At 47.5% G+C, this 27,033-nt stretch overlaps 1 protein-coding gene across 4 annotated transcripts in view; it reads left to right on the top strand.

Moving 5' to 3' along the window:
• The window catches only part of MTR (5-methyltetrahydrofolate-homocysteine methyltransferase), a 110,193-nt gene extending 84,088 nt beyond the window's left edge, over positions 1 to 26,105 (top strand). For 2 of the 4 annotated variants that reach the window (XM_059397370.1, XM_059397368.1), the window contains exons 25-34: positions 2,077 to 2,158; positions 5,075 to 5,173; positions 6,264 to 6,339; positions 9,297 to 9,452; positions 10,695 to 10,891; positions 13,591 to 13,791; positions 14,796 to 14,988; positions 16,046 to 16,158; positions 16,614 to 16,696; positions 23,656 to 26,105. In XM_059397370.1, the coding sequence (XP_059253353.1) occupies positions 2,077 to 2,158; positions 5,075 to 5,173; positions 6,264 to 6,339; positions 9,297 to 9,452; positions 10,695 to 10,891; positions 13,591 to 13,791; positions 14,796 to 14,988; positions 16,046 to 16,158; positions 16,614 to 16,696; positions 23,656 to 23,662 (1,207 nt within the window). In that variant the 3' untranslated portion in view covers positions 23,663 to 26,105. Of the gene's footprint in view, positions 1 to 2,076; positions 2,159 to 5,074; positions 5,174 to 6,263; positions 6,340 to 9,296; positions 9,453 to 10,694; positions 10,892 to 13,590; positions 13,792 to 14,795; positions 14,989 to 16,045; positions 16,159 to 16,613; positions 21,266 to 23,655 lie in introns of those variants that run through there. The other 2 variants (XM_059397371.1, XM_059397369.1) reach the window with 2 other exon arrangements.
• Positions 26,106 to 27,033: the final 928 nt, after the last annotated feature.

The raw sequence follows: 27,033 nt of genomic DNA, 5'->3' as shown, positions 1-27,033 counted from the left end.
GCTCGAAAGCAGCACTTTGCTTTTATTTGTTGTTTTTGTTTTTAAATAGTGGAATTCATCCATTTCTTCTTGGTGCCCTTGTCCAGAAGATCATCAATGAGAGAATGACCAGAATTGCACTGGGAATCTTTAGATGCTTAATAAATATTGATTGTGTTGACTTAAGATTTAAAACTGCACTTGTTCCCTTTAAGAGAAACGTCAGCCAAGTCATGTCAGGCTTAATGTTCCCCGGAGAGACTTCAGGCAGAATGTACATTGAGGGATATTTGTGTGTTGGAAGAGCTGACCACCCGAGGAAGAGAACGAAAGCATGGTCTCACTTTTGTTCTGCTGAGAAGCCAGAAGCAGTTTCTTCTTTAAAACTATTCCCACTGTTTGAAAATCTTCCGCCTTGTAGAATACCGAAGATACTGTCAAATCTTTGTGCCCACAGTGGGCACCAAACAGCACATCCTTGGAAGGCAGTGGAGTTGGTTGGCTGCTTCGGGGCCATGGTCTGACTCCCCCACCCTGCTGCTCCTCACCCCCCCCCCCCCCCAGGCCCGGAGAGTGTCTGGCGCCAAGTACTTAGGCCTGTGTATCTCTTGTATCTCTCGGTTCTGTGACTCTGGGCTGTAGGCTTCTGCTTTCTGTCAGTGTGTGGAGGCACCTGTAGAGCAGGGACAGGTGAAATGTCAGGGTCTTGTCTGTCTTGGGGAATGAACTTTTAGTCATCCCTGAGGAGCCTGTTAAAAACACACTGACACATATATTGTGCCTTTAGTGTTCCCTTGGTTTTTAAAAATTACCTCAGTAATCTATGCTTGTTATTAGAACATGTCAATCACTTCAGAGGAATGGAAAGTAAAATTTAATCTCTCCCTTCCTGCCTTCGATTCTGCCTCCACCCTTCGTCTAACCAGTATTCACATCTGATGTGGATCTCTCGGGTTTTGTTCTGAATATACAGAAACTTACATACCAGGTTGGCAGGGTAGGGCAGGTGAAGAGTGGTAGTACTTGTTTATTTAAAAATCAGAATTGTAAAACAGACTTCTGTTACTTTGGTTTCTCCCCTCTACTTAGTAGCATATTCTGGACATCTTCCCAAAGGAAAGTGGGTGTTAGTGGAGGGGGAAGACTAGGAAAGCATCTGACCCTGGGAAGAGTGCTGGGGCCTTCAGGGAGAGGATGGGCTGGGAAAAGACTGGGAAGGACGGGCTGTCCTGAGGAAGCCCCAGTGGCTGCCCTTTAAATGCACCCGTGGCAAAGTGCTCATTCATGTCCCACCTTCAAGGCCCTGGTGTAACCACTGTCGGGGAGGGTGTGCAAGTGGATCTTCACCTCTTACACTAGGGTGCCATGTTCTATAAGGAAGGAGCAGCTAGGGAGCCTGTGCTAGGAGATCCAGTAATCAGAGGGCAGCTGGCGGCGCACTTTGGTCAGTTAAGTCACCTCAGGGTTAAAGAGTATTTCATCCTGGCTGCCCACATTTCCCAGTCTGGCAGTAGGCGTTCGGGGCTGAACGTTGTTGCCACTATGGCCTCTCTGTGTTACTTCGTGTTAGATTTATTTAGGGTCTGAGGTTCCTTCCTGCAGTCCAAGGTGGGCTTGGGGTATCCCTCGGGAATGGGGAGCAGCCCCTAGCGCACGCATCCCCTGCCTGGTGTCTGTTTCTCCGGGGGCCCGGAGGCTGTCCCAGCCCATTTGAAGGGGGAAATGCAGCCTGAGCTTTATGGCAGCCAAGTGCAATTGCCGGAGCTGGTTAGCAACTTGGTTCAGACAGGCTGCTAATGAGTACGAGGTCACAGTCACGGCCATGTTCACAGAGAGCTAAAGACAGTCTTCCACATTTTGTGACAGACTGTTTTTGTATTACAAGCTGACAAAGTAATGTCTTTTCCCTCGGTCTCCCCATCTTGGCGGGGTGGGGAAGGAAGTCCTCTTGTCTTGCAAGGGAAATGGGAAGTTCAATATTTGAAGTACCTTATAGCCTTTCCTGGGAAAGCGTTATCTCTAATGGTTCCAAACAAGTGTCGTGGAGGAACTTTCAGCCCTAATGGATGTGTTTTTTTTCCCAATCCCTCTTTCTAGAACCCACACGGCAGTTAAAATAGCTCCAAGATACAGTGCGCCTGTAATCCATGTCCTGGATGCGTCCAAGAGCGTAGTGGTGGTAAGTGTAGGGCCTTGCTTCCACTTTAGATATTTCATAAGGAGAGGAGAAGATACAGAGTTCAGGGCATTTCCCAAGATGATGATGATCTTCTTCTTCTTCTTCTTCTTTTTTAAAGATTTTATTTATTTATTTGACAGAGATCTCAAGTAGGCAGAGAGGCAAAGAGAGAGGAGGAAGCAGGCTCCCTGCTGGGTAGAGAGCCCGATGTGGGGCTCAATCCCAGGAACCTGGGATCATGACCTGAGCTGAAGGCAGAGGCTTAACCCACTGAGCCACCCAGGTGCCCCCCAAGATCTTCTTTTATTTTTGTGCAATTCTACTAAAAAAAATGTGGAAGAAAGCCTATGGCTTGTCATAATATCATTGTGGGGGTCTGTATTGCTAGAAGGGGGCAGCCAGGCGAGGAGTCCTGAGCTGACTACAGAATGCTGGTCTGGGTAATGTGGAACCAAGACTCTTGTGGCCTTGACACCAGCCTGGAGGGAGAGGGGTTTCAGCCATTTACATGCTCTTACAAACATGAATATATACCGTCTTAACTTTAAGCCAGAGCTAAAAACAATGTGCATTTAAAAAAAAAAAAAAAAAAAAGTCCTATGTTCAGCTATAAAGACTGCTAATGCAGCAAGGGCCGAACCAGAAGCCAGATGAGGTGTGGGCACCGGTACTCCCTTTGGTCAGGCCAGCTGGATGGCTAACAGTGGGAAGCTCTTCTCAAATACAGAGAGATGGCCACCTTCTGAAATTATTCAGACTCAGTCTTTTGATCCAGCCGCAGTGGGCATGGCCCAGGCCTGTGGTCTGGAATCGAACACTTGGAGGATTGTGAAATATGGCAACTATGTAGAGCTTTAAGACTTCAGGATGCCCTTGCTTTCTTTCTTTCTAAATAAAAGCCAAGGTGCCAATTCTTAGTTATTTCTAAATTATAAACTATATCTTCAACTTTTTCCCTCTCATTGTGTTGTTATTGTTACGAAAAATAAAGAATAAAAGCATAAAACATGTCTGAATGGTTAGCCTGGAAACCCACGACAAGCTCTGATTTTGTGGTGGAAAGTTCACAAAGATCAGCCCATATAATGGGCATGAGCTTGTTTCCACCAAGCAAGTCAGACTGGGCAGGGAGGGTCTTGTCCCAATGGCTCTGGGTGCTGGGGCCCCCGGGGGTGTGGACGGTGCCTGCAGACTGGTGTACTCTGTCTACCCAGTGGGAGCCATGTCAGAGTCCTGTTAAAAGTCCTTCAAGTGTTTAGAAAATCAGGATTTGCTTTCTCAGAGTCTAAAATCTAGTGGAATGCAGTATTTTAAATAATATTTAAAAACACCAGTTCCGTGTACTTTGGGGAGCTCAAGAGTAGGCATCCCCTTCCTGTCTTCATTAAGCCCTGCTGGCTTTCCTAAGTGAAGACTCCATTTAGCAAAGGTGGATGGAAGCCCGGGAAGTACTTTGTGGGGTGAATAGTGAATACCGTGCAGGAGCCTTTTGTTAGGCTTGTCGCAGTGCTTCTCTCTGATTAGGTTCCTTGAAGTGTTTTGGCTTTACACTAACTCTTCGGGGATTGGATTGCTATGAGAGATACTTGGAAGATTCACGTAGAATTGTAGACATTTCAAGCCAATGGGCTCCTCAGCCATCGTCCAGTCTAATTTGGTCAGTTTCACATAATGTTACTGACCTTCCAGGCCCTTGAGTTGGAGAATCCAGCTAGAGGCTGAGAGATGATGAGGCCGTGCAGGGTTTTGAGCTGATGGTCGCCAGTAGCTTTTTCTTCTTTCTTGACAATGGTATTTTGAGCTTTGCTGGGGGCTGTTCTCTCATCACCTTGATAATCCCAGTCATAGACAGGATTTAGCTCATCCTAATTTTATAACTGACTGAGTTGCCTCCCATTTCTCAGATGATGGGTTTCCTTTCTTTTCCTAGCAGAAGCTCATGGTTGACCATGGACATGAATCTCATTCCTTCAGCAGACCTTTAATGAGGAGATACCTCATCTATGCCAGGCACAGAGCTAGAAACTGGGGACACGAAGGCAGTTAAGGTGCAGTCCTGCCCTCTAAGAGCTTGTCCACTTGCCTCCAAGTGGATATGCAGACAGACACTAACAGCCTGTGGGAAGTGCAGTGAGGGAGAGATGCACCAAGTACCTTTGAAACACAGAAGAGCCGAACCTAACTAGGGTGTTGTGTGGGTCCCCAGGAGACCCTCAGTTTCAGTGATGTGCTTGAAGGACTCCCCGAACTCAGAAACACCGTTCTACTCACAGTCACACTGTATTGCTGCCAAGGGATACAGATTAAAATCAGCAGAGGCAAAAGATACAAAGGGTAGCATCCAGGAAAGGCCAGGCACCAGCTTCTAGGTGTTCCCCCCCATCCCCCGCTCTTGTGGAATCCTACGGACAGTGCTTAATCCTTCCACAAGTGACGTGGGATTCCACAGGCAGCACATTGCTGACTAGGAAAGCTCAGCCAAGCCCTGGTGTCTGCAGCTTCTTCTGGGAGTCAATCCCATAGGAATGGAATGCTAAGCACCTGACTGTTAATTACTCCAGATTCAGACAGATACAACATGAGCCAAGTCTCCCCCAAAATCATGTGGTCCAGGCTCCAGGTGGATGAACAGTCTTAGGCAGGATATAGCCAGGGCTTCGAGCTGATCTCTCGGGAGCCACCAAGAGCCACCTGTTTCTCTGGAATGTGTGACCGACCGTTGGACATCCTCGGTCCACTGAGCTAGTCTTCAACTGCGCACCCCCTGGCAGGAATTAACAAAGCTGGCAAAGGGAGAGGGAACGACAAGAATGAGGAAAGGCTTCCTGGAGGAGGCATCATCAGAACTGACCAGTGTTGCTCCTGTTTTGTCTCCTTTTGCTCCGACGTTCTTGAACGTCGATCTTGCGTGTTCAGTGCTCACAACTATTAGATGAGAATCTGAAGGATGAATATTTTGAGGAGATCATGGAGGAATATGAAGATATTAGACAGGACCATTACGAGTCTCTCAAGGTAAGTGACAAAAACACTGCTAGTTTGGCCATTAAAATGATCCTGCATTTTTTAATGTGACTTTATTGTTTTAAGGAGGGCAAAGATTTAGGATCATTTTAGAGATGCCCCGTTTCCTAGTTCAAATTGGAATTCTCTAGTGTCTAAGGTCCCAGTAATTTGGGGGCTATCCTAAAAGTAATTTCATTCATTCCATCAAACATTTATTGGGTACACAGTAGCTGTTAGGTGCTGGGCCAGATAGCAGAGTTATGAGAATGAATAAAACATACCCAGCAGGAAAACAGGAACTGAAACATTATATAGAAATGATCCTCCTGGATCCCTGTTCTTGAAATAGCAAAAGAAAATGAAGACATCAGATAGGACCATTGTCACCTCTCTCCCTCCTGCCTAGTGCAGACTGTGCAGAGCAGTGTTACAAGAACTGTCCCTCTCTAGATAAGCTTCAGGGAATCATTGGAAAGCAGACATAATCACTTGTTAGAAGTGGCTAGGATATTTCTTCCCAGTTTATCTGCCTGTTGGACCTTGTTTGTGGTGGGGCGCCCTTTGGGGGTGGCTAGGCGAATGGAAGGAGACAACAAACCGTGTGAAAACAGGTGTTTCTGAGGTGTTGACTAGCCCAAGATACTGTGCTTGGTTTTCTGTCTCTCCTTAGGTCTGCCTGCAGTTGACTGTTTCTTGGCTCTGCCTTCTGGTCCGAGGGCTGGCCAATGGCAGGCTGGTTAGCCCTGGCCTCAGGTGTTCGTTCTAGCCTTGGCCTCGGGTGTTCTAAAAGGACAGGCAGGACACCACTCTGTTGCTGTATGGTTACTGCATGGTTAAGGGATCTAATATCAATATTTAACGGATATTTACTGACTCTTTACTCTCTTGTTCTGGTGCTAATGGGAAGCCATATTGGGTGTAAAAGGAAGAGCTTTTTAGGATATGAATTTTCAGTAATAAAAAGAAGTTGTGGGTTTTGTTTCTTTCTTTCTTTTTTTTTTTTAACAGAAGTCCCAGACTAGCTTTTGGGACGCACTTTAGTAGTATCAGTTGAAAAGCTAAGAGTCTCTGACTAAAATAACTTTTCTCTTTTTCATAGGAAAGAAGATACTTAACCTTAAGTCAAGCTAGAAAAAACGGTTTCCATATTGACTGGCTGTCAGAGCCCCCTCCAGGTCTGTCTGGCTGTCAGTTAGAGAAAGGCTGTGTGATAATGAGAGCTGGAGAGGTGTTTCTATTTACTTGGCTACAGAATCCAATGGGCAGCTAGAGACTCTTAATTGTGTCTAATAATAGTGACAAAGACAATGATGATTGAAAAAATAAGTAAATAGGTACCATTTATGGTGGATCAAACCGTGTCCTGAGACTGGGCAGCTCTGGGTGCTTGACAAAACTCTGTGGTGAACGTGCTGTTGTCCCCACTCGCATGTGAAGACCCTGAGTTTCGGGTCAAGAGCCCAAAAGGTTTCTGGAGTTCTCTCTCTGGTCTGTCTTCTGACCCACACTCTTTCTTCTGTGTGGGACTCAGCGGGCCCCTCCACAGCTTGATGTAAGTTCTAGAGACCTGCCTGGGTGGTGCTGTCGCTGAGTGGCCTGGGTTGCAGGGCAGGCCCAAGTGTAGACATGGGGTGTCTGAGATTGAAGATTCCCTCACTCTGAGGAGACTTTTAGAACATCTCAGCAAAACAAGAGCTCCTATCTCTTGTTCACCCTCTCCTGTTCTCGCTCTGAATGCTTCCTTCTATGTCTTTTGTGGGGTTTTTTTCCCCCTTTCTTATTTCCAGCCACGTCTCTTGCCTTATGGGGGTGTTTATGAGGGAATAAAAGATGGAAGATGTTTTGACACGCTCAGAGAGGCATGAGGTACAAATGCAGAACTGAGACCGGTAAATAGGGGTTGTATTACTTGAATCCGTATTTCCAAGGTAATACCTCAAACCTGGTCTACTTGTTCACAACATCTGTGTTGCGCATATGCTCAGCAGAGTGGAGATCGTTAAATTGGAAATGTACGTGAGACTGGATCTGATTTCAGTCCTGCTGAGCTTAGTGTGGTTGAGTAGGAGGAATGCTGCATCGGGAGTCAGGAGGTCTGGGTTCCACTCCCAGTTTGGCTCCTGGCTCCGAATCACTGAATGACCTTGAGCGTCTCATGTCTGTGGTTCACAGTTTCTAACATGTAGAAAGGAGTTTCCCTGTGGAAGGTTGTGAGGATAAAAAAAGTTCAACTTTTGAAAAATGTAAATCACTGTATAGTCCAGCTGTTATTTTCCCTTTACCTTTCACTTTGAAGTTAGAAAAACATAACAAGGGAAAGTCCCACTTTGACCCAAACATCCAGCACGATTCAACGGAGACAGTCCTGTGAAGGCAGTGGTGGTGATACTTTTTGAATGTCCATCTGTCCCAGGGTCGGGCTGCTATGGGGGCCTGTACTTACGGCTTCAGAAGGGCCGAGGCCCTGAGGTACAGCCCGCAGAAATGTTTCTGAGGACAACCAAGTCTTCTAGTAGTTGCAGGAAGTCACTTTATAAAGGGAGAAAGAAGGGCTCTTCTCTCAAGGTCCTTGGTGGTAAAATTCCAGAAGAGCATCCTGCAGTGACTACAAGGCAAGAGTGAGCATTCATCCAGAGGAAACCTGTAGTTTCTTCTTAATGGTCCCACACATCAACACAGTAGAATATTACGAAGAAGAGATTATTCTGAATGGGAAAAAGATGACCAGCAACAAATGAGAAAGAGCTCCCGTGAGCATGTATGGGAAGATAGAGATTTCCAGGCAGAAGTAAGAAGCAGCTCTACTTTCCCTGTACTTTTCTCCCTCTCACGTCTACCTCTGACTATGTGATGACACAAAAATACTCTTTTGAGGCTCTGGTGTTAGCCCGGAGCACCTGAGATGAGTAGGAGACTGGGAGTTCTCCGATCCCTGTTGACAGAGCAGGGAACTGAGGACACAGGGGCCAGGAAGCTGGTGGTGTGGTGGTGACATCTGACTGTGGCCCGAGCCCCTGCAGGGTTGGGGGGTGGGGTGCAGGAATGCCGCCGTCTGTCTCTGAATTCTTTGTCATCAATTCACTTACAGTCTATTTTAGACTCGCAGGGAGCCGTAAAGAACAATATGTTGAAGATTCATGTATACCCACTAGCCACCTAAGAAATAACCTGGTGTAGGGGCGCCTGGGTGACTTAGTCGGTTAAGCATCTGCCTTTGGCTCAGGTCATGATCCCAGGGTTCTGGGATCAAGTCCCACATAGGGCTTTCTGCTCAGCGGGGAGTCTGTTTCTCCCTCTGCGGGCCACTCCCCCTGCTTGTGCTTTCTCTCTCAGACAAAATCTTTAAGAAAAAAAAATAGGGGCACCTTGGTGGCTCAGTGGGTTGAGCCTCTGCCTTCAGCTTGGGTCATAATCTCAGGGTCCTGGAATCGAGCCCCACATCGGGCTCTCTGCTCAGCAGGGAGCCTGCTCCCCGCCCCCCCACCAACCTCTCTGCCTGCTTGTGATCTCTCTCTCTGTCAAATAAATAAAGTCTTAAAAAAAATAATAACCTGGTACCCATTGAAAAGAAGAAAAAAAAACAAAAACAAAGCAGCACATACGTAGTGGGAGTCACCCTTGTGCTCCTCCCTCCCCTGCAGGATCCTGAATTTGATGCCTTGTTTCCATGCGTTTCCTTATATTTTGCCTGCATACGTATGTAGCAGTGGGCAGTAGAGAGGATTGATTCACATTTCTAACATTTTTCTAAGTGGGTTACTGCGTGTGACTTTCTACAGTGGCATTCATTGTAGTATTGTCTTCATTTGTGCAAGCGAAGTAGAAACTCAGGTTTCTTCTCTTGGACTGAGGGACTGAGGGAAGAATTTCCAAGGGCAGTGTAGACAGCTCCCCAGGAAGAGTGGTCTGATTTAAGATTCACTGTGCAGTTACTCCTTCTCCGTGATCTCTGAAAGTTCCGCTGTGTGTAAAACAAGTCCTATAGGTGGCAGGTGACAGGAGGGAGGGGGATGGGGAAGTCCCAGAGCAGGGAAGAGCCAGCTGGGGAGGTGTGCGTGCAGGCGGCGGCCATGTGTGCTGGGCGCTCAGCAGGTTCCAGCATCGTCCTTGATATCAGGACCTCTCTTTACAGTGAAGCCCACGTTTCTTGGGACGCGGGTCTTCGAAGACTATGACCTGCGGAAGCTGGTGGCCTACATTGACTGGAAACCCTTCTTTGATGTCTGGCAGCTCCGGGGCAAGTACCCGAATCGAAGCTTCCCCAAGATATTTAAGGACAAAACTGTAGGTTAGTTCAGGAAGCCCTCCTTTACTGCTCTGCTGTTCAGATGTAGTGTTGGGACTTTGAGGATGAGAAGGGGAGGCAAGCAGAGGGTTTGGATTCTGTCGGATATAGTTTATGGTTATAATCTAACGTATAATGTAGGCTGTTGTTTCCCTGTTCAGCTCTTCCGTGGTTTTAAACTGCTAGTTTGGTCCACGCTTATGGGATAATTGGGCATTTTGTTGATCTGTTCTTTGATAAATGCTTATTGATACCAGTTTCGAAGCAGTGTCGGGCCCTGGCAATTAATAGAAGGTAATGGGAGTACCCTTGCTCTCCAGTGCATGGCTTAGAGCTGGTATGACCACCAGCAATGGGCAGTTCCTGCACGGCCTGCCACGCTCCTGCCAAGGGGCCGAGTCCAGGGCATTTGTGAACACAAGGCAACGAGGCCTCAGACTGGGAGGTCAGGGGAGGCTTCCTGGGGGAAGTGGTATGTGAAGTGCTTTTTGAAAATGAAGTGGGAGGGACTGTGACTAGGGATGCGAGATGTCCCTGGAGAAAAGGGTGTCCTGGGCAGAGGAGACAGAGGATGGGAAAGCACAGTCACATGTGTCCATTGGGGGAAGTGCCAGGAGTCCATTGTGCCTGGAGCACAGGTGGAGGGAGGGGGTGAGAGGCTAGAGACGTGGGTGAGCTGGTAAACCACTGGCCCCGTTTCTCTGGCCCAGCCCCACCCCCAGAATCTAGCCCCAGAGGCATGGGGTCACCATGCCAAGCTGCTCAGAGGATTAGGAGAGAGCCAGAGGAGAGCAAGGTGGAGGGGTGTCCTGCTAGGAGGTTGAGGTTAGGGCCAAGAGGGGCCTGGCATGGGACAGGCACCCAAGTGCAGCCCTGGAAGCACTGCTGAGGGGCTGGGCCCACAGTTCCCTCCTCCACCTGTTCCACGGCCCCAGAGGCCACTTCGAAGTCTCTGGAGTGATGGGTGCGCAAGGAAGGTCGGTGATGGAAGGATCTGGCTGGCTTCACTTGCTGGGGGGCTCCAGTTTGGGCTCTCTGCCCTTTGTTGAACTGAGGCAATTGGGGGTGCTGCAGTCAGCCTGAACCACTAACCCCAGCCACGGACAAGCAGCAGTGAAATATTTGGGGGGAATAGGGAGAGTGGGAGAAGATGTCTGAGGAGGAGGAGTGGCTTTAAAAAGAAGTGCTTTTCTGCTGGCTCTCCTTGGCATTTTTAAGTGAGTTCTTACCATGTTCTCCTAATAGGCGAAGAGGCCAAAAAAGTCTATGATGACGCCCAGAACATGCTGGAAGTGCTGATCGATCAGAAGAAGCTCCAAGCCAGGGGCGTGGTGGGGTTCTGGCCGGCGCAGAGCGTGGAAGATGACATCCACCTGTATGCAGAGGACGCCACGCCGCAGGCTGCAGAGCCCATAGCCATCTTCCACGGGCTAAGGCAGCAGGTACGGGGAGCCATGCGCTCCTGAAAAAACCATCAGTAGCAATTACATAAGCCTGCGCTGTGTCTGCATGATAGGTCTGTACTGCCTCACCCCGGAGGACCACTCAAAGGCATTTGTGAGGATGGTGGTGAGAAGGAGCCAGTGTAGGTTGAGAGGCCAGCTCCTTGCACCAGGAGGAGGGGGTGTTCGAGGTGGTGTTGGACAGGCCGATTGGACACGCTGTTGCTGCCTTGGTGCTCACACACAGATGGACATTGCCTTAATCAAAAACATCGGTTTGCGTGCATGCATATCATTAAAATAGGCCAGTGGCTCCCTATCTCAAGGGGAAGACAGGCGGGGACACACGTTTGCTGAATGTCTGTGAGGGGCCAGGTGCTTAGCTGGGTGCTGGCCAGACTGTCATCCTTCACTTCCATGCCGCCTTGCCATAGACACTTTACGTCTCCATTCCACAGGGGTGGGGGAGGAAGGCTCGCGGAGATGGTGCTACGTCCACGGCCTCAAAGAGGGGAGCATGGCTCGTTGCACCCAGCAGCTGTTCCTTCATCGCACTGGCCTCCCTCAGTGCGAACCGGCATTTCTGAACGCGGCTGGCTCTGCTGTCTCCCCACCCGGGAGAGTGCAAATACTGTGCGCGTGTCCCTGTGGCCGCCAGGAGAAATAGTTGTCCTCCAGAGTTGGAGCCGGAACTCACCAGAGCCATTAACAAAGGGTTGCAGTAAATCATCCTGCAGAGTTCCACTGCTGTTTTCGGTCATTCAGAAGTGATAGTATTGCTTTTAATCATAAGCACCATGTAATTCATAGTGACGGGTGGCTTCACTATAACAGCATCTGACGGGATTCTGTAGTTTGGGATGTTGCTACCATAATAAGGTCGGGGAGGGCAGCTCCATCCCTCCTGCCTATGCCCAGGCTCCGACACCACAGAACACAGGCCGCTGGCTGTAGTGTTCTGTTCCCGCCCCTCCTCACTAGTCAGCTGGTGACTTTGCTCCTGCAGGTGTAACTCAGGTCACAAACCTCTGCCCTGGCCAGGTTTTTTACGTCCAGCACCAGTCATGACCAGGCAAGCTGTGGCAGGCCGTGTGACGGCAGTTAATGGAATGACTTCTCCATGTGCATATGTTATACATTCGGATAAGTCACTGACCTTTCTCCCAGCATTCTGGAAGATTCTGGCTGCAGCTTCTTACTGCCTTGAGAGGCTTCTGTCTCTGTGACTGTAGTGACTGTCTCTTCAGTGCTGTGGTGCTTTGTGACCTGTCTCTCCTTTTGGTGCCGGGAAGCTCTGTCTCCCTTGGGCTTCTGTTAGCGAAGAATGGTTGATGGACAGAGTGCAGCTGGAAAGCCGCTCCTCCCTGCATAGCGGTCTCTGTGCTCTGTGACATTTCTGGGGGCTGTGATCAAACACCTTCTGGCCGCGTAACCATTTCTGCCCAGTGTTGGTTTGTCTGTGCTTGCTTCCAGAGTCGGCAAGCAAATGATAGCTCTAGAGCCTCTGGTGTGCCGCTCATTGATTAATTGATCAGTCTTACATGCCATACAGTAGTCAGGAGCGTGGGTTGTGCTATCAAACCCCTGACCTACCACCGGCAAGCTCTATCTCTGGTTTCCTGTCTGAAATGGGCCTGATGGTATCACTTCCTTACTTCACATGGTAGTTGGCAGCATGAAATTAGCGAATTCACTGCAGTACTGACGTACAGTAAGCACTCAGTATGCACTAGTTACTGGCTGTTCATCTTCCCATAAGCACTCAGTCCATACTAGTTACTGACTATTCATCTTCCCAGCAGGTATTTCTTGGTTGTGAAATATGTATATGACTTTATCTGCCCTCTTGGTGGCAGGGGGCAGTCTGTCACCATTTGGGCATGAGAAACAGGCAAAGATGGGCACCCGGCCTGGAGGAGAGGCTCCCGAAGCGAGGCTGCTGAATTCTGGGTCTCCCGAGCCACCACCATGGCTGGCGGCACAGGGTCCTGGGCTGCTGACCGGACGTCTGCTGAACTGTGTCTGCTGATGCGAACTAGAGGCCTCTGCATTTAGCAGATCCCCTTTGGATGTAACTTTCAGATTTAATGTTGATTTTGAATTGAAAACACCTTTGGGGAAAATTTATTTGAGATGAATGCTTAGGGTTCCGGTTGCTAGCACAGTGCCTGGAGATATACGGTAAACGTGGGAAGGAGCAAACTCGGGGGTTTCTTGACTGACATGTCATGTCACATCATGTCATGTATTTTTTTAGAATCTTATCTCTCTTGTTGATTCAACAAATATTTGTTGAATACTTGCTACATATCAGGCTCTCTTCTTTTTTTTTTTTTTTTTTTTTTTTTTTTTTTTTTTTAAAGATTTTTTTTTTTTTTTTGACAGAGAAATTACAAGTAGATGGAGAGGCAGACAGAGAGAGAGAGAGGGAAGCAGGCTCCCTGCGGAGCAGAGAGCCCGATGCGGGACTCGATCCCAGGACCCTGAGATCATGACCTGAGCCGAAGGCAGCGGCTTAACCCACTGAGCCACCCAGGCGCCCATCAGGCTCTCTTCTAAGTGCTGGGGATATAACGGTGAACAAAACAGACCTCCCTGTGTGAAGCTTAGATCTGTCTGCTGAGATTAGATTGCCGTCTGTTGCACATTGTTCCCACGTCTGCGCTGACGCTCAGTCCGTCTGTCTGTTGGGTTTGAAGGCCGAGAAGGACTCTGCCAGCACGGATGCGTACCACTGCCTCTCAGACTTCATCGCTCCACTGCATTCCGGTGTCCGCGACTACCTGGGCCTGTTTGCCGTCGCCTGCTTCGGTGTGGAGGAGCTGAGCAGGGCCTATGAGCAGGAGTGTGATGACTACAGCAGCATCATGGTCAAGGCTCTGGGAGACCGACTGGCAGAGGTAGAGCGGTGGCACTGGGCATGGGATGGGGAGCGCCATGGGGCCAGGTGCTGGGCAGCCCTTGGCATCCTTATCCTGCTGTTTCATTTTTACTGAGTCAGGTGAGGCTGGCGTTAGCATCCCATGCAATTTTATTTTATTTTAATTATTATTATTATTATTTTTTTAAGATTTTATTTATTTATTTGACAGACAGAGATCACAAGTAGGCAGAGGCAGGCAGAGAGAGAGGAGGAAGCAGGCTCCCCGCTGAGCAGACAGCCCGATGTGGGACTTGATCCCAGGACTCTGAAATCATGACCTGAGCTGAAGGCAGAGGCTTTAACCCACTGAGCCACTCAGGTGCCCCTTATTATTGTTTTTTAAATTTATTTTATTTTTTCAGTGTTCCAAGATTCATTGTTTATGCACCACACCCAGTCACATGCAACTTTAAATCCGCTTTTCTTGAATTGTTCTCACACATAATGTTTTGGGCAAAGGGACACCTCCAGCAGTACCATAGTTCCTAGCTGTCCTTAAAACAACGGTGTCTTCCCTGCAGTTGTGATGTCTCCCTTTGCTTGTTGTAACATCCTTGTGAGGTGCCTGAGAAATGCAGGACAGATTTCTGTGCCAGGCCTCCTCGTTCTCCTGTTGTGATGCACTGTAGATTCCTCATCTTTCTGTGCGTGCCCAGGGTCCCCTCTCTTTTTTCCCAAGGCTGGCAGGGGAGGTACTGGCAGCTGGAATTGTCCTTGTGTCTCCTCCTGGCCACTGTCAGGGAAATGTTTTAGTTCAGGGACCTCGAATCCCCCAGGTCCTTGAAGAGGGGACGTCAGAGCCCAGGCAGAGAGCCGCTAAGGCAGCGACAGGCGAGCTGGGAATCCTGTCCCGCCCCTCTCGCCCGCTTCCTCCCGCTTGCAGTGCAGGCGAGGGGGGTACCCTGGTGGGCTTTGAGGGCAGGTGGGCCGGGGGGACGGGAGCTCCTGCCTCACCCGCGCATGCCTTGTTCCCTGCTGCAGGCCTTCGCGGAGGAGCTGCATGAGCGGGTCCGCAGGGAGCTGTGGGCCTACTGCCGCTGTGAGCAGCTGGACGTGGCCGACCTGCGGCGGCTGCGCTACGAGGGCATCCGGCCAGCCCCCGGCTACCCCAGCCAGCCTGACCACAGTGAGAAGCTCACCATGTGGAAGCTGGCCGACGTGGAGCGGTGCACGGGTGCGCGCGGGGACCGGGGGGGGGGGGGGCGCCCTCCCGCTCTGTGCGGGTCACGGGTGTGCTCCTGTCACAGCAGCACACATGGGGCCACACGTGTCAACACGTGGAAGGGCTTACAATGAAATCCCACCCTTTCCACGTCTGGGTGCTCATCACACTATTTTATGTCTACATTATTGAATAGTCATCCCACTTTCAGATTGATCGACTTCCGTTACTTTCTCTTAACGTGTAACAGATGAGAATTGAGCTTATCATACTGCCCACCCATCTCCCGTCGTGATTCCCCGCTACAGGGCTTGTCACTGCTTCTCACCTCTCCATTAGTGACCTTCATAGCCGTCAGTAGTTCACATCTCTCACAGACTGTGTGTCTGGACACAACTCCTGTCCTCACCTCTTCCCTCTCCTGGCTTTTACCCTTTATTGACACAGTTAACAGTGTCAGTGAATGAATCAGAAGCCATCAGTGTCGATCAGGTGAGGGGGACTTGGGTTCTGGTGAGGGACTGAGGCATTTGGGTATACACTGGCAGGAATAGCGTGGACTCCTGGAGCCATAAGATACCGATTCGAGTCCTTCCCTGCTGTAAGCTACCCGGTGCTCTCCGGCAGTGTTTAGGTTTCATGCTGCTCTGTTCCTCGTCCGTAAGATGAGTGGCTTAGATGGGACAGCCTGGGACTCCCTCTGAGTACTGCTGTGGGCTCGTTCTCGGGGCCCGACTCTTGGTCATCCCAAGAGGTCCACATGGTGCCTTCTTCCCAGGGTTGGCGCTCCTTCTTTGAGAGGCCCAGGCTTAGGGGCAAGAGGCCTCTGTCTCTGATAGTGGAGGACTGGCGGTGGGAGGGTACAGACAGTCTTTTCCAGGCCTGTCCCCTTGAGTTAGAGGAGACTGGCCTGAATTTCGTGCTGTGTCATGTGTCCGCCTCGATGGCATGAGCTCACTTTCCTTCACCTCTTCTTCCTCAACGAGGGTTAATTGGGTGCTGCCAACCACCAGGCCCTGTGCTAGGCACTGGAGAAATCAGCATTTCCCCTCTGTGTTGCTTTCTCCAGGCATTAAGTTAACGGAATCCCTAGCGATGGCACCTGCTTCAGCAGTATCCGGCCTTTACTTCTCTAATTTGAAGTCCAAATACTTCTCAGTGGGGAAAATTTCCAAGGATCAGGTAAGTTAGCTGTTTCATTGTGTGTGGCTTCCCTAGATACCTGTCTTGTCTTACATGGAACCGAAGAACCTATTTTATTTTACATGTGAATGAGAATAAAAAGGAAGGGAAAGTGTGACAAAATTCACCCCCAGCTAATGTCTTCATTTGGTATCAGCTCATGACCCCGATCCTTCCCCTCCCATCTACGCACCTGCGCCCCCAACGCCCCCAACGCCCCCAACGCTCACGCACTCCAGCCTCATCTCAGCACCAAAGACTTACTGTGTGTTGTTTCGTGCCCAGAGAACAAGGAGACTTGGTGACTAGACAAATATCCGTCTCCATCTAGCTTAGTAGATTGCTATAAGACAAGACATGGAAGGCTTCCACGTTTTCTAGCAAGTCCTGTGTCAGCTTCACTTCAGAAAGCCTTAACCATTTGGGTTCAGTGTGCTGCTTTTAATCTTTTGCAGATTGAGGATTATGCTCTGCGGAAGAACATGTCTGTGGCTGAGGTTGAGAAATGGCTGGGACCCATTTTGGGATACGACACAGAGTAACTTTTTTTTTTTTTTTAATTCTTTTCTCTGCTTGAGGATCCTCAAGGAAGCGTAGTGTAGAGTGCCTTTAAAATGAACGGCAACAGCAGACCCAGCAGCCCAGCTGCCCCTGGGCGACATTCGTTCTGCTTCAGGCTTTGGAAGACTGTTTGGTGGATGGAACCTCCCTGTGTCCTTGGAAAGCAAGTGGTTCCTTTCTAGGGGACCTTGAACCAAGAGCAGCACGCACAGCTCTGGGGGTTTTCCTGGTCCCTCTGGACGGGACAGGCTAGAGATAGAGGTCTTTTGCATTTCAAAGCAAGTCAGCTTGCTTTTTTCATTTTTACTTTGCATCTAGGAGGCCACTTGTTATCTTTTTTTTTTCCCCTTTCTCTTGCTCTTAAGAAGAAAAAGGCCCGAGACTTAGCTGAATAGAGAAATATAGGGAAAAAATGTGACCCCTGGCAAAATCACTGTGTGTGCAGTGGGGCATTTTAATCTGAATGATTGCAATAGTAGACTCTGACAGGGAAGAAGGTGTAAGTTTGCTCTCCCTCTGGAAGACCTCATTTTCATTTTCTGAAGTCCCGATTACATGGGACAGAAGGCCCGCTCTCACCGTTGACTGCTCAGAAATGCTCAGGCTGTTTACCCCAGTGTGGCCAAACACTGGTGTTCTCATAGGATTTCATGCTCCCTGCCCTGACGGGGGAGAAGGAGGTGGGGCGAGGTGGCTGCTCGGCGTGGTTAGCGTCTTTTGGCTGTTTTCGGGAATTGAGAGGCCCTCCGCTGAGCTGGGGTGTCCCGTGCGGAGTTGGACGGATGAGCAGCGTGACTCCACTCAATCCCCCCGTTTCTGCACCAACCCAGCTGCGGGTTCCCGCAGTGTAGGAACAGCACAGTGAAGTGTTATCAGTTGTTTCGGGGGAAACGGCGAAGAACATGAACTTTGAAGGGAGACCTACCTGGATTCACATTCCATCCTCGCCACTGCCTATGCGACGCAGGCAAATTGCCTCCACTCTCCAGCACTGTCTTCTCATCTGTTAAAGCAGGAGCAGCGATTCCAGTTCCTCCGTCAGGGGCCTGAGGGGCGGGTAGATGAGGTGATGCGCAGAGGGCACGTGGCAGGGGCTCTGACTCATGGTGGCTCCTGTGGGGCTCAGTGGGTAGCGCCTCCAAGCACATGGTTAGTCTTCCTGGCAAGGGAATAGACTAACAGGCAAGACGTTACCAGGGGATGCGGTTGATAATGACCGGTCTGACTGCCCTTGGTGCCCTTTCCTGAGATTAGATCCCTGTTTACACTGTGACTGGGTCAGGGCAGCTGCCTCTGTGTCCTGTGAACCGGGAGTACTCAAGTTTGGTGTGACAGCACTCTCCCTTGGCTCTCGTAGCTGGCCTTGCTTCCCAGAGCAGTTCTAGCAAGTGTACGTTCAAGTGCATTGGAGGCAAAGGGAGAATGTCTTAGGAGAAGGAGAAGCCTCCGCATCTGCGTTGTATCCATGTGGACTTAGCGTGTGACGGGCCTTCAGCCGTCACTGGCTCTTGAAGCAAACACAGCTGTGTGCTTCTGTGGGTACCGTTAGTCTGTGCCTGACTGAGAACGGGACTCAGCTTCCCGGGACACTTAGTTGGAAGACTTACCTTCTGGTCCATAACAGGTGTGTTATTCTTGGTACCTTCCTCCATGAGAAAGAGTGATCTCCTCCGAATATTTTGAGTGTATTTCGTCAGAATTAGAGTTGCTTAGAGTCTCCTGATGGCACTGAGTATTTACCATCTCTTCCCTCAGCTGGTGATGTGACAGAAAGGCTTGCTTAAATGTATCATTCATCTGATCCCACGAGGGATGCCTTTTTTTTTTCTCCAAAGACAAAAACAGCCAAGAAGTTTGAGCGCCAGCATATTCATGAAAGAATGTAAAATGCAAATTGAAAACCCCTCCCTTGTACATGTCACACCCTAGGAAGGCAGGTAGGTGGCTGTGCTGAATGCAGGGTCCCTTCTGTTTCGGAGCCTATCCACTCAGAACCTCTTCAGGTCATCACCGTCAATGGCTGTCCCGTGAACCCACTTGCTGTCACCATTTCACCAAAGATGCCACATTATTTTTCCCTCTAAAGAGGTGCTTGTTCAGGATCTTCCTCTCTCTGCTGCTTGCTGTGCTGTCCGCACTGAGGAGCCTGGTTTGTGGGGTAGTGGAGAGATTGGGTGTAGGACAACCCATTTCTCTTTGGAGATGTTCTCCTCTGTCCTCCCTGCACTCACAGCCAAACTCACGCAGAAAACAGTCCACCCTCTTTTTGTTTCTTTTTGGCACACCCTCAACAGATACTAAGTATCTACTGCTCCCTCTTTCTCTCCTGAACCCAGTGAAGTTGGGTTTTTACCTGCCTCTTCTGGCATCAGTGACCCCTCAGAGGTTAGACCCAGTGGCCTTCCCAGTGATTGTCATCTGCTTGGGCTTGGACAATACTGACCCACTTTTTCAAAACTCACCTTTCCCTACTTTTCCCCTTGGCATCACTCTCTGGTTATCCTTCTGTGTTTTGGTCATTTCTCAGCCATTTTTATACTTTTTTTTCTTCCTCTGCCCATTTAAATCCTGGTGTGCTCTAGGGCCTGTCATTGGTGACCTCCTTAGCACGTGTAGTTTCACTGGGCGATCTCATGGACTCAGTATTCCCATCTGAGCTCCATCCTGAAGAGCACAGCATATATCCAACAGCCCCGGACAGATGGACACCTCAAACCCCATGTGTCTTGTCTCATTCCTCTGCAATTATAAAATTCAGTCGTGAAGAATGGTGCTACCACTCCAGGACCAAACCTCACAGCCTGTATCACCTTTGGCTTGGACTGTTCCAGGGATTTGGAAAGTGAGCATGGGAAACACACACTTAGCCTACTTTAGTCGGGACAGCAGTTGAGGCACTTTGGGAAGGCAATGCTTAGATGAAGGCCGACTTGGGACTTGAAGAATAAAGATAAAGCAAGGTAGGAACAAAAGAAGAGCTGTCTCTGTTCACGAGCAGGGATATGAAGGATTGTAAAGGTATCCGGTCTCCCCAAATTGATCAGTAGGTTCAGTGCCATTTCCAACAGAAATTATAATAGAGGCTATGTTCAGGGTGACAAGCAGATACTTAAATTTTACAGAAAAGGAAAGGATTAAGAATAGCTGAGTGCTTCCAGATATGAAGACAGGGTTATGAGTCAGTAGTTTTGTGTGTGGTGCAGAGGTGGGCATTCCAAGCAGGGCTGTGAAATGGGGAGCCACAGGATAACCATGTGCGTCTTGACCTTTATGACATGGCGGAGGTGGCTTGGCACATCCGGGAGGACAGGCAGGGTGACCACACAGGGTGCTGTGATGATGCTTATCTGAAGGAAAAAGATGAGATCTGGTTTATGCCACACAAGTTATCCAGCCATCAATTCCAAATATATTAAGGTCTTAAATAAAAAAATATGTATGTTTCAGTGTTTGCATGAACAAGCCTTAGGGCAGGAAAGAATCCCTCGAGACATAAAGCACTAACCACAAAAGGAAAAGATGGTTACATCAACCTTTTTTTTTTTTTTAAAGACTGATGTTAAGGTAATAAACAATGGAAAGGAGCAAAAAGACAAGCCATGACTTGAGATGTTTGTATTACACTTAAACTGACAAAGGATTAGTAAGCAGAATAGATAGAGGGTTCCTATTTAAGAAAAAAAGAAACTGGGCAGAATTAGACCAGAAAAGGCATTTCCCAGAAGAGGAAATACACGTGGCTTACAAAAACATGTTGCACAGCATCGGAGATCAGAAATACGAATGAACACAACAATGAGATCTCATTTTACACCCATGAGGTTTGAGGAAGTTCAGGAGCCTGATGATCTGGGATGCCGAAACAGTTGCGGCCAGTGACCAGGCACCTGTGCCTTAGAAAACTACGCTCCCCCGCCAGAGTGGAACTCGTGCAGTGCCTTAGGATCTGGCTTCCAACTCAGACTCCCTCTTGGGGATCTAACAGATTTGCACACCTGCACCCGGAGGTGTGGGCGAGAACGTTCATGGTAACATCTTCATAAGAATCAAGAACTGAAAAACCCAAAATGTCCATCTGTCTCTAGGGAGGTGGATACATAAGCGAGGTATATTCACGCTGAGGGGTATTAAATTCAGTGGTGGGAATGAATGAACCGCAGCTGTATGGGACAATAAGAGTGAATCTCAGAAAATAAGCAACCAAAGCAGATTCCAGAAGACCACATGTTATGATGCTATTTTTATGGAGCCCCCAAACAAGCAAAACCAAAGAATATACTGTCTAACCATATGTAAACAGTAAAACTGTGTTGTGTTTAAAAAAAAAAAAAGTAAAAACAATAAACCAAAATTTAGCAGCATAATTGACCCTGAGGGGGGAAGCGGAGCGGATTGTAGAGGGATACGTGGGTGGATGCAGTTATTAGTAATACTCAGTTCTTGGGTTGAGTGATAGGTTTATGTATGCCTTGTAACAGAGTTTTATGTGTTAAATGTATTTGATGCATGTATTAAGTGTATTTTAAATAAAGACAGAATAATAAGTGGGAAATCTGAGTTGATGACTTTGTATATAATGTTGTATATGCATTAAGTAGATGTTTTTTGGAAAGGAAGGCCATGTCTACCAGAGTGAACAGTGCAGAGGTGGGGGCAGAAGGGTGCTATGGGCGGGGGCCATGGTGCCCCGGGCTGAGGGCCAGCGTGGTTCCTGCCTGTCAGGCTTTGGTGAATGAGTGCACGCAGTACTGCTTGCTATGGCACAGGATGTAGGAGGGAAGAATAGATGACTTTGGGACAGGTTTGATGAGACTGAATATGGACAGTCAGAAAAGTGACTTTGGAATTTTAGAAGACTGGCCTTAGGATCAGGGAGGTCAGATGGAGGTCAGGTTACAAGGGTGGACAGGACAGCTTGTAGAGAGTGTGAGGAGGAGGGAGCCCAGGACAGAGCTGGATTCCAGGAATGGGGTGGGGTGGGCAGCTCTCTGGGAGAGTCCACATCCGGAGGTCCAGGAGAGGGGGCGTTGCTGCAGCATCGTTGGGGGATGTGGGGACCATTGGCGGACAGTGGTGGGTTGAAGGTTGAATGGGTGGTGAAGAAATTGTCTGTTACTTAAAGAACATTGGGTGTTGAGTTTGATTAGTCTGTTACAGATTTTGGATACTAAACCTTTATCAGATATGTTATTTGCAAGTATCTTCTCCCATTCCGAAGATTGCCTTTTAGTTTTGTTGATTGTTTACTTGGCTCTGTGGAAGCTTTTTATTTTGCTGTAGTCCCAAAAGTTTGTTTTTGCTTTTGTTTTCCTTACCTCAGGAGAGAGAATCCTTAGTAAGAAGTTGCAATGACAGATGTCAAAGAGGTTACTGCGTGTGTTCTTCTCTAGGATTTTGATGGATTCCTGTCTCACATTTAGGTCTTTCACCCATTTTTAATTTATCTTTGCATGTGGTGTGATAAAGTCATCCAGTTTCATTCTTTTGCATGTTGCTCTCCAGTTTTCCAACACCATTTGTTGAAACTCAACACCCAAAAAACAAATAATCCAATCAAGAAATGGGAAGAAGATATGAGTAGATGTTTTTCCAAAGAAGACATCCAGATGGCCAACAGACACGTGAAAAGATGTTCAACATCACTCATCCTCAGGGAAATGTAAATCAAAACCACAGTGAGATACCACCTCACACCTGTCACAATGGCTAAAATTAACACAGGAAACAGCAGATGTTGGTGAGGATGCACAGAAAGGGAACCCTTTTACACAGTTGGTGGGAATGTAAGCTGGTGCAGCCACTCTGGAAAACAGTATGGAGGTTCCTCAGAAAGTTAAAAGTAGAACTACCCTACAACCCAGCAATTACACTACTGGGTATTTACCCAAAGGTTACAAAAATACTTATTTAAAGGGGCACTTGTACACCAATGTTTGTAGCAGCATTGTTAACAAGAGCCAAACTACAGAAAGAATCCAGATGTCTATTGACAGGTGAGTGAAGAAAATGTATGTGTGTGTACGTACACACACACAGAGACACCGGAATATTACTCAGCCATCAAAAAGAATGAAATCTTAACCATTTGCAATGATGTGGATAGAGCTAGAGTGTTGTACACTAAGCAAAATAAGCCAAAGAAAGATGAATAACATGATTTCACTCGTGTGGAATTTAAGAAGAAACAGGTAAACATGTATGGGGGAGGAGAGGCAAACCAAGAAACAGACTTCATTATAGAGAACAAACTGAAGGTTGCTGGAGGAGAGATGGGTGGGGGGATGGGTTAAACGGGTGATGGATATTCAGGAGGGCACTTGCAATGATCACTGGGTATTGAATTTAAGTGGTGAATTACTATGTTTTGCTCCTGAAATTAATACTGCACTATATGTTAACTAGAATCTAAATAAAAAATTGAAACAAAACGTTGGAGTGGTAGGTAGAAAGGAGAGAGTATTTTAAGATAGAAAAGGATTTTTATGCCAGGAAGAAATATAATTAAGAGGGTTACAGATAGTGCAAAAGTAAACAAAACAAAACAAAACAAAACAAAAAACATATGTTTTCACCTAAGTCCAGAGAGACTGGACTTCCATCTACCAGTCCCCCACATTTTAAACCTGAGAGTTGTCCCTACCCTCCCTCTTTCTGGAATGTCATGTCCAGTTGGTGGCCATACTGTGACTGTTTTATGCACTAAATACCTCTTCAGTTCCTGTCTTCTACCCTGCCCAGGCTTAGAGTCTCATTTCTTCTCTGGTCTCGGTCCCCGGGGTGGGTTTCCTGGCTGCTGTAGCTGTAACCAGAGAGCTCTCTGAACCTTCGCACTCGCCCCTACCCTGCTCTCCAGACCAGTAATACCCAGCTTGCCTAGGATTTGTCCAAAGTGCTTACACACTTGCAAAGCTATCCTTCCACCTTCTCTCTCTGCAGGCCCTGAAGGAGGTTTCTGCTCACCTTGTCTCCGCCGCCTGATGTAACCTGGCCCCCAGCTCCACCCAGGCCTCAGGAAACCTTTCCAACCCTCCAGTCCCTGAAAAGCTATGTGATCCCTCTTCCTGCTAGGCGTTAGAACCATGCAGATCTCCCACTGCTGTCATGGTGGAAGAAGAAGCTATTTCCCCATCAGACTGTGATTCTTCAGGACAGGTTTGAAACCTTGTTCATCTTTGTATTGACATGTTTAAAATAAGAACTCGGTTCCTGATACCTGCTCAGTAAATGTTGGCTTGAGTTGATGAGCAGATTCTCTCATGGGACAGTGGTTTGTAGGGAGAACATTCTGTGAAGCTCTACGAGGGCAGGGCACAGTCTCGCTGATGGGGCTCAGAACCCCCAGAGCCTAGGTCGGTACCTGCCATGTAGTTCACTGCATAAAGTATTTTCTAAGTGAGTGGGGACAGAGCCATGATGATTTTTTCTTGCTCAGAAGACTGGGACTTGAATAAGCCCTAGCACCCTGAACATCCATCTTCAGGATTTCATATTGGAAGGAACAACCCCGTCCCTACTTTCTATACTGCCCCGTGAAGACAGCATATTGACAGCCCTGCAGAAAAGCCTCACTTCATAGCTTCCTTGATACAGATCAGCTGGATGGATGGTGAGATTACAGGACACAGAGTATTTTTTTTTAAGATTTTATTTATTTATGAGAGAGAGAGCATGAGCTGGAGTGGGGGCAGGGGGAGAAGCAGGCTCCCCACTGAGCAGGGAGCCCAGTGAGGGACTTGATCCCAGGACCCTGGGATCATGACCTGAGCTGAAGGCAGGCGCTTAACTGACTGAACCACCCAGATGTCCCGAGGACACAGAGTATATGTTAATTCCATATGTGTATGTGAAAAACACTAGTATATGCAGTAAAAATGTCTGGAAGGGTACACAGGAAATTCTTAAGCGGTTACTGCTGGGCAATGGGACTGGGTCCCAGAGGCGAGGGACTTGTGGTGGGGACATGGCTCATTCTGCACTGCTTCAGAGTTCTACAACAATCTATTGCTGTACTTTAAAAAAAAAAAAAAATAGATTAGCTTGGCAACAAACTCAGCTTGAAATAGATGCTATTTTGAATAATCTGAGTGAAAAGTTAGGATTTAAATCAATTAAGCCCCAAACTTGGTCCCATTTCTCAACACATGGAATATCTAATTTCACTTACATTCTCTCTTCTTCGAATGTGATTTTCAAGGCTATTTTTTGCCTTGTCCTTTGCTTTTAAGTATTATTACAGCCTTTTGGCGAGACAAAACAAGTGATTTCGGTAATTGTTGCCTAGAAAAGGATTGAGTTAAATGATTTTTGAGAACCTTAAGATTAGATATCGTGTGGAATGGAAGAAACAAAAACCAGACAGACTGAGGAATGATGTTTATCACAGTCTCTGCCTTCTATAATGGGACACGTACGGCAGCCTGAGTGTGTGAAGCTCATGGCCTCTGAGAAAGGAGCTTTGAACTTTCTACAATCCTGTTTGTTCTTTTACCCAGACAGAAACTCAGAGAGAAAAGTGACATTTCCTCCCAAATTATCTGACGGATTTCAGTGCTTACCTGTGTTCAGTCATGCAGCATTGTTTATCCTATTATAGGAAAGAGGATCCATTTATTTCATGCATGTCTTCAGTAAAAACAGGTGAAATCTAGCCGTCCTGGTGGATAGTGCTTAATGTCACTAATTAAAAATATTCTTACCTGATATGATAGATTGCTTTTTAATTCTGTTAAAATGAGCACATCAATAAAATGTGAAGAATTTCAGTGAAAAGCATCTGAGTGTCACAAGTGGCTTGGTTATTTTTTAAATACAGCAACTCTTTTGAGAAAAGGCAGCAGTCAACTCCGAGCCCTTTTTCAGTGGCTTGTTGTATAGAAAGCCTTCTGTTCAGCTGTCTGCTTGCTCCTTGAATTGCTCCGGGCAGGTTATAATGTACCTGCTTTAACACTGTTCAGGAAGTTGAAATACAGAAAAGCCTAGTGAGAGCTTCAGCATTAGCAGAACCAGTATTGAATCCTGGATTGCAGAATCCTGTTTCCCTCCAGTGTGCCTTCAAATTAATTAAATTTTGAATAAAGCTAGGCATCAAATACCAGTGAGTGAATATATTCCTCACCACTCCCCACCCAAAACTGGTGAGTTATAATAAAAGGAAGGAGATTGATAAAGTTAATAAGTGTTTGAGCACATCTCATCTTGACATAGGGATGAGTTTGGGTACAGTTCTCTTTTATGATTAGAAAAATGGGGACACGTGGGTGGCTCCATTGGTTAAGCATCTGCCTTCAGCTCAGGTCAAGATCCCAGCGTCCTGGGATCGAGTCCACATCGGGCTCCCCACCCAGCGGGGAGCCTGCTTCTCCCTCCCTCTCTGCCCCTCGCCCTGCTCATGCTCTCTCTCTCTCTCTCTCTCTCTCAAATAAATAAATAAATAATCTTTCTTAAAAAAAAGAAAAGAAAAGAAAAATGGTCAATAAACTGAAAATAATTTAAAAACCTGTTCATGTTTCATGCTCTGCACCTGTTTACTAGTCAGACCGGAGTAGCCAAGAGAAGAGCCTTACAAAACTTCTCTGTCTCCCATAATTGACCATCATGAAGAAAATGGGCAAAAGCAAACCTGCCTTCACCAGAAAGCTGGAGATACCTCTCCTACTTGATGAAGTACTCAAGGAAGGAGAACATTTGCAGTAGTTAACACCAGAACCAAAAGTTTAGAAATCATGTCCGGTGCATAGGGGGAACTTTATTTGTTCGATGGATGAGCTCATACCAGAGGCTTGAGCACCAAGAAACCAGCTAGGAAGGGAGATAAGTCAGAGAAAGACAAATACTGTATGATCTCACTTGTATGTAGAATCTAAAAAAGCCTGAACTTGTAAAAACAGTAGAATGAACTGGGGCTCGGGGTTGGGGTGTACTGGGGAGATGCTGTTTAGGATATAAGTTTACAGCTAGTAGACAAGTTTCAGAGATTGAAAACACGGCATAGTGATTATAGTCAATAACACTGTATTAGAAACTTCTAAGTTGGTAAGAGACTATCTTGTAACTGTTCTCAAAGTAAAAAAGAAATGATATGTGACTGGGTAAAGGTGCAAGCTCAGCTTAATAATCACATTGTAATATATAAATGTATCAAACAACACATTGTGGGTCTTAAGCTTATACAGTGTTACATGTCAGTTATATTTCCATAATAATAACAAAAACAGCTAGGACTCCCTAGAGCGTTTCCAGGCACATTTGGAGATTTGCTGCATCTGTTCAATGCAAAGAAATAATTGAGCCAAAACAAGTCTGATGCATCTGTCA

This window comes from Mustela nigripes, chromosome 4, assembly GCF_022355385.1.
Source record: "Mustela nigripes isolate SB6536 chromosome 4, MUSNIG.SB6536, whole genome shotgun sequence".
Lineage (NCBI taxonomy): Eukaryota > Metazoa > Chordata > Mammalia > Carnivora > Mustelidae > Mustela > Mustela nigripes.
The sequence above is the reverse complement of the archived record's forward strand: the minus strand, read 5'-3'. Positions and strand labels throughout refer to the sequence as shown.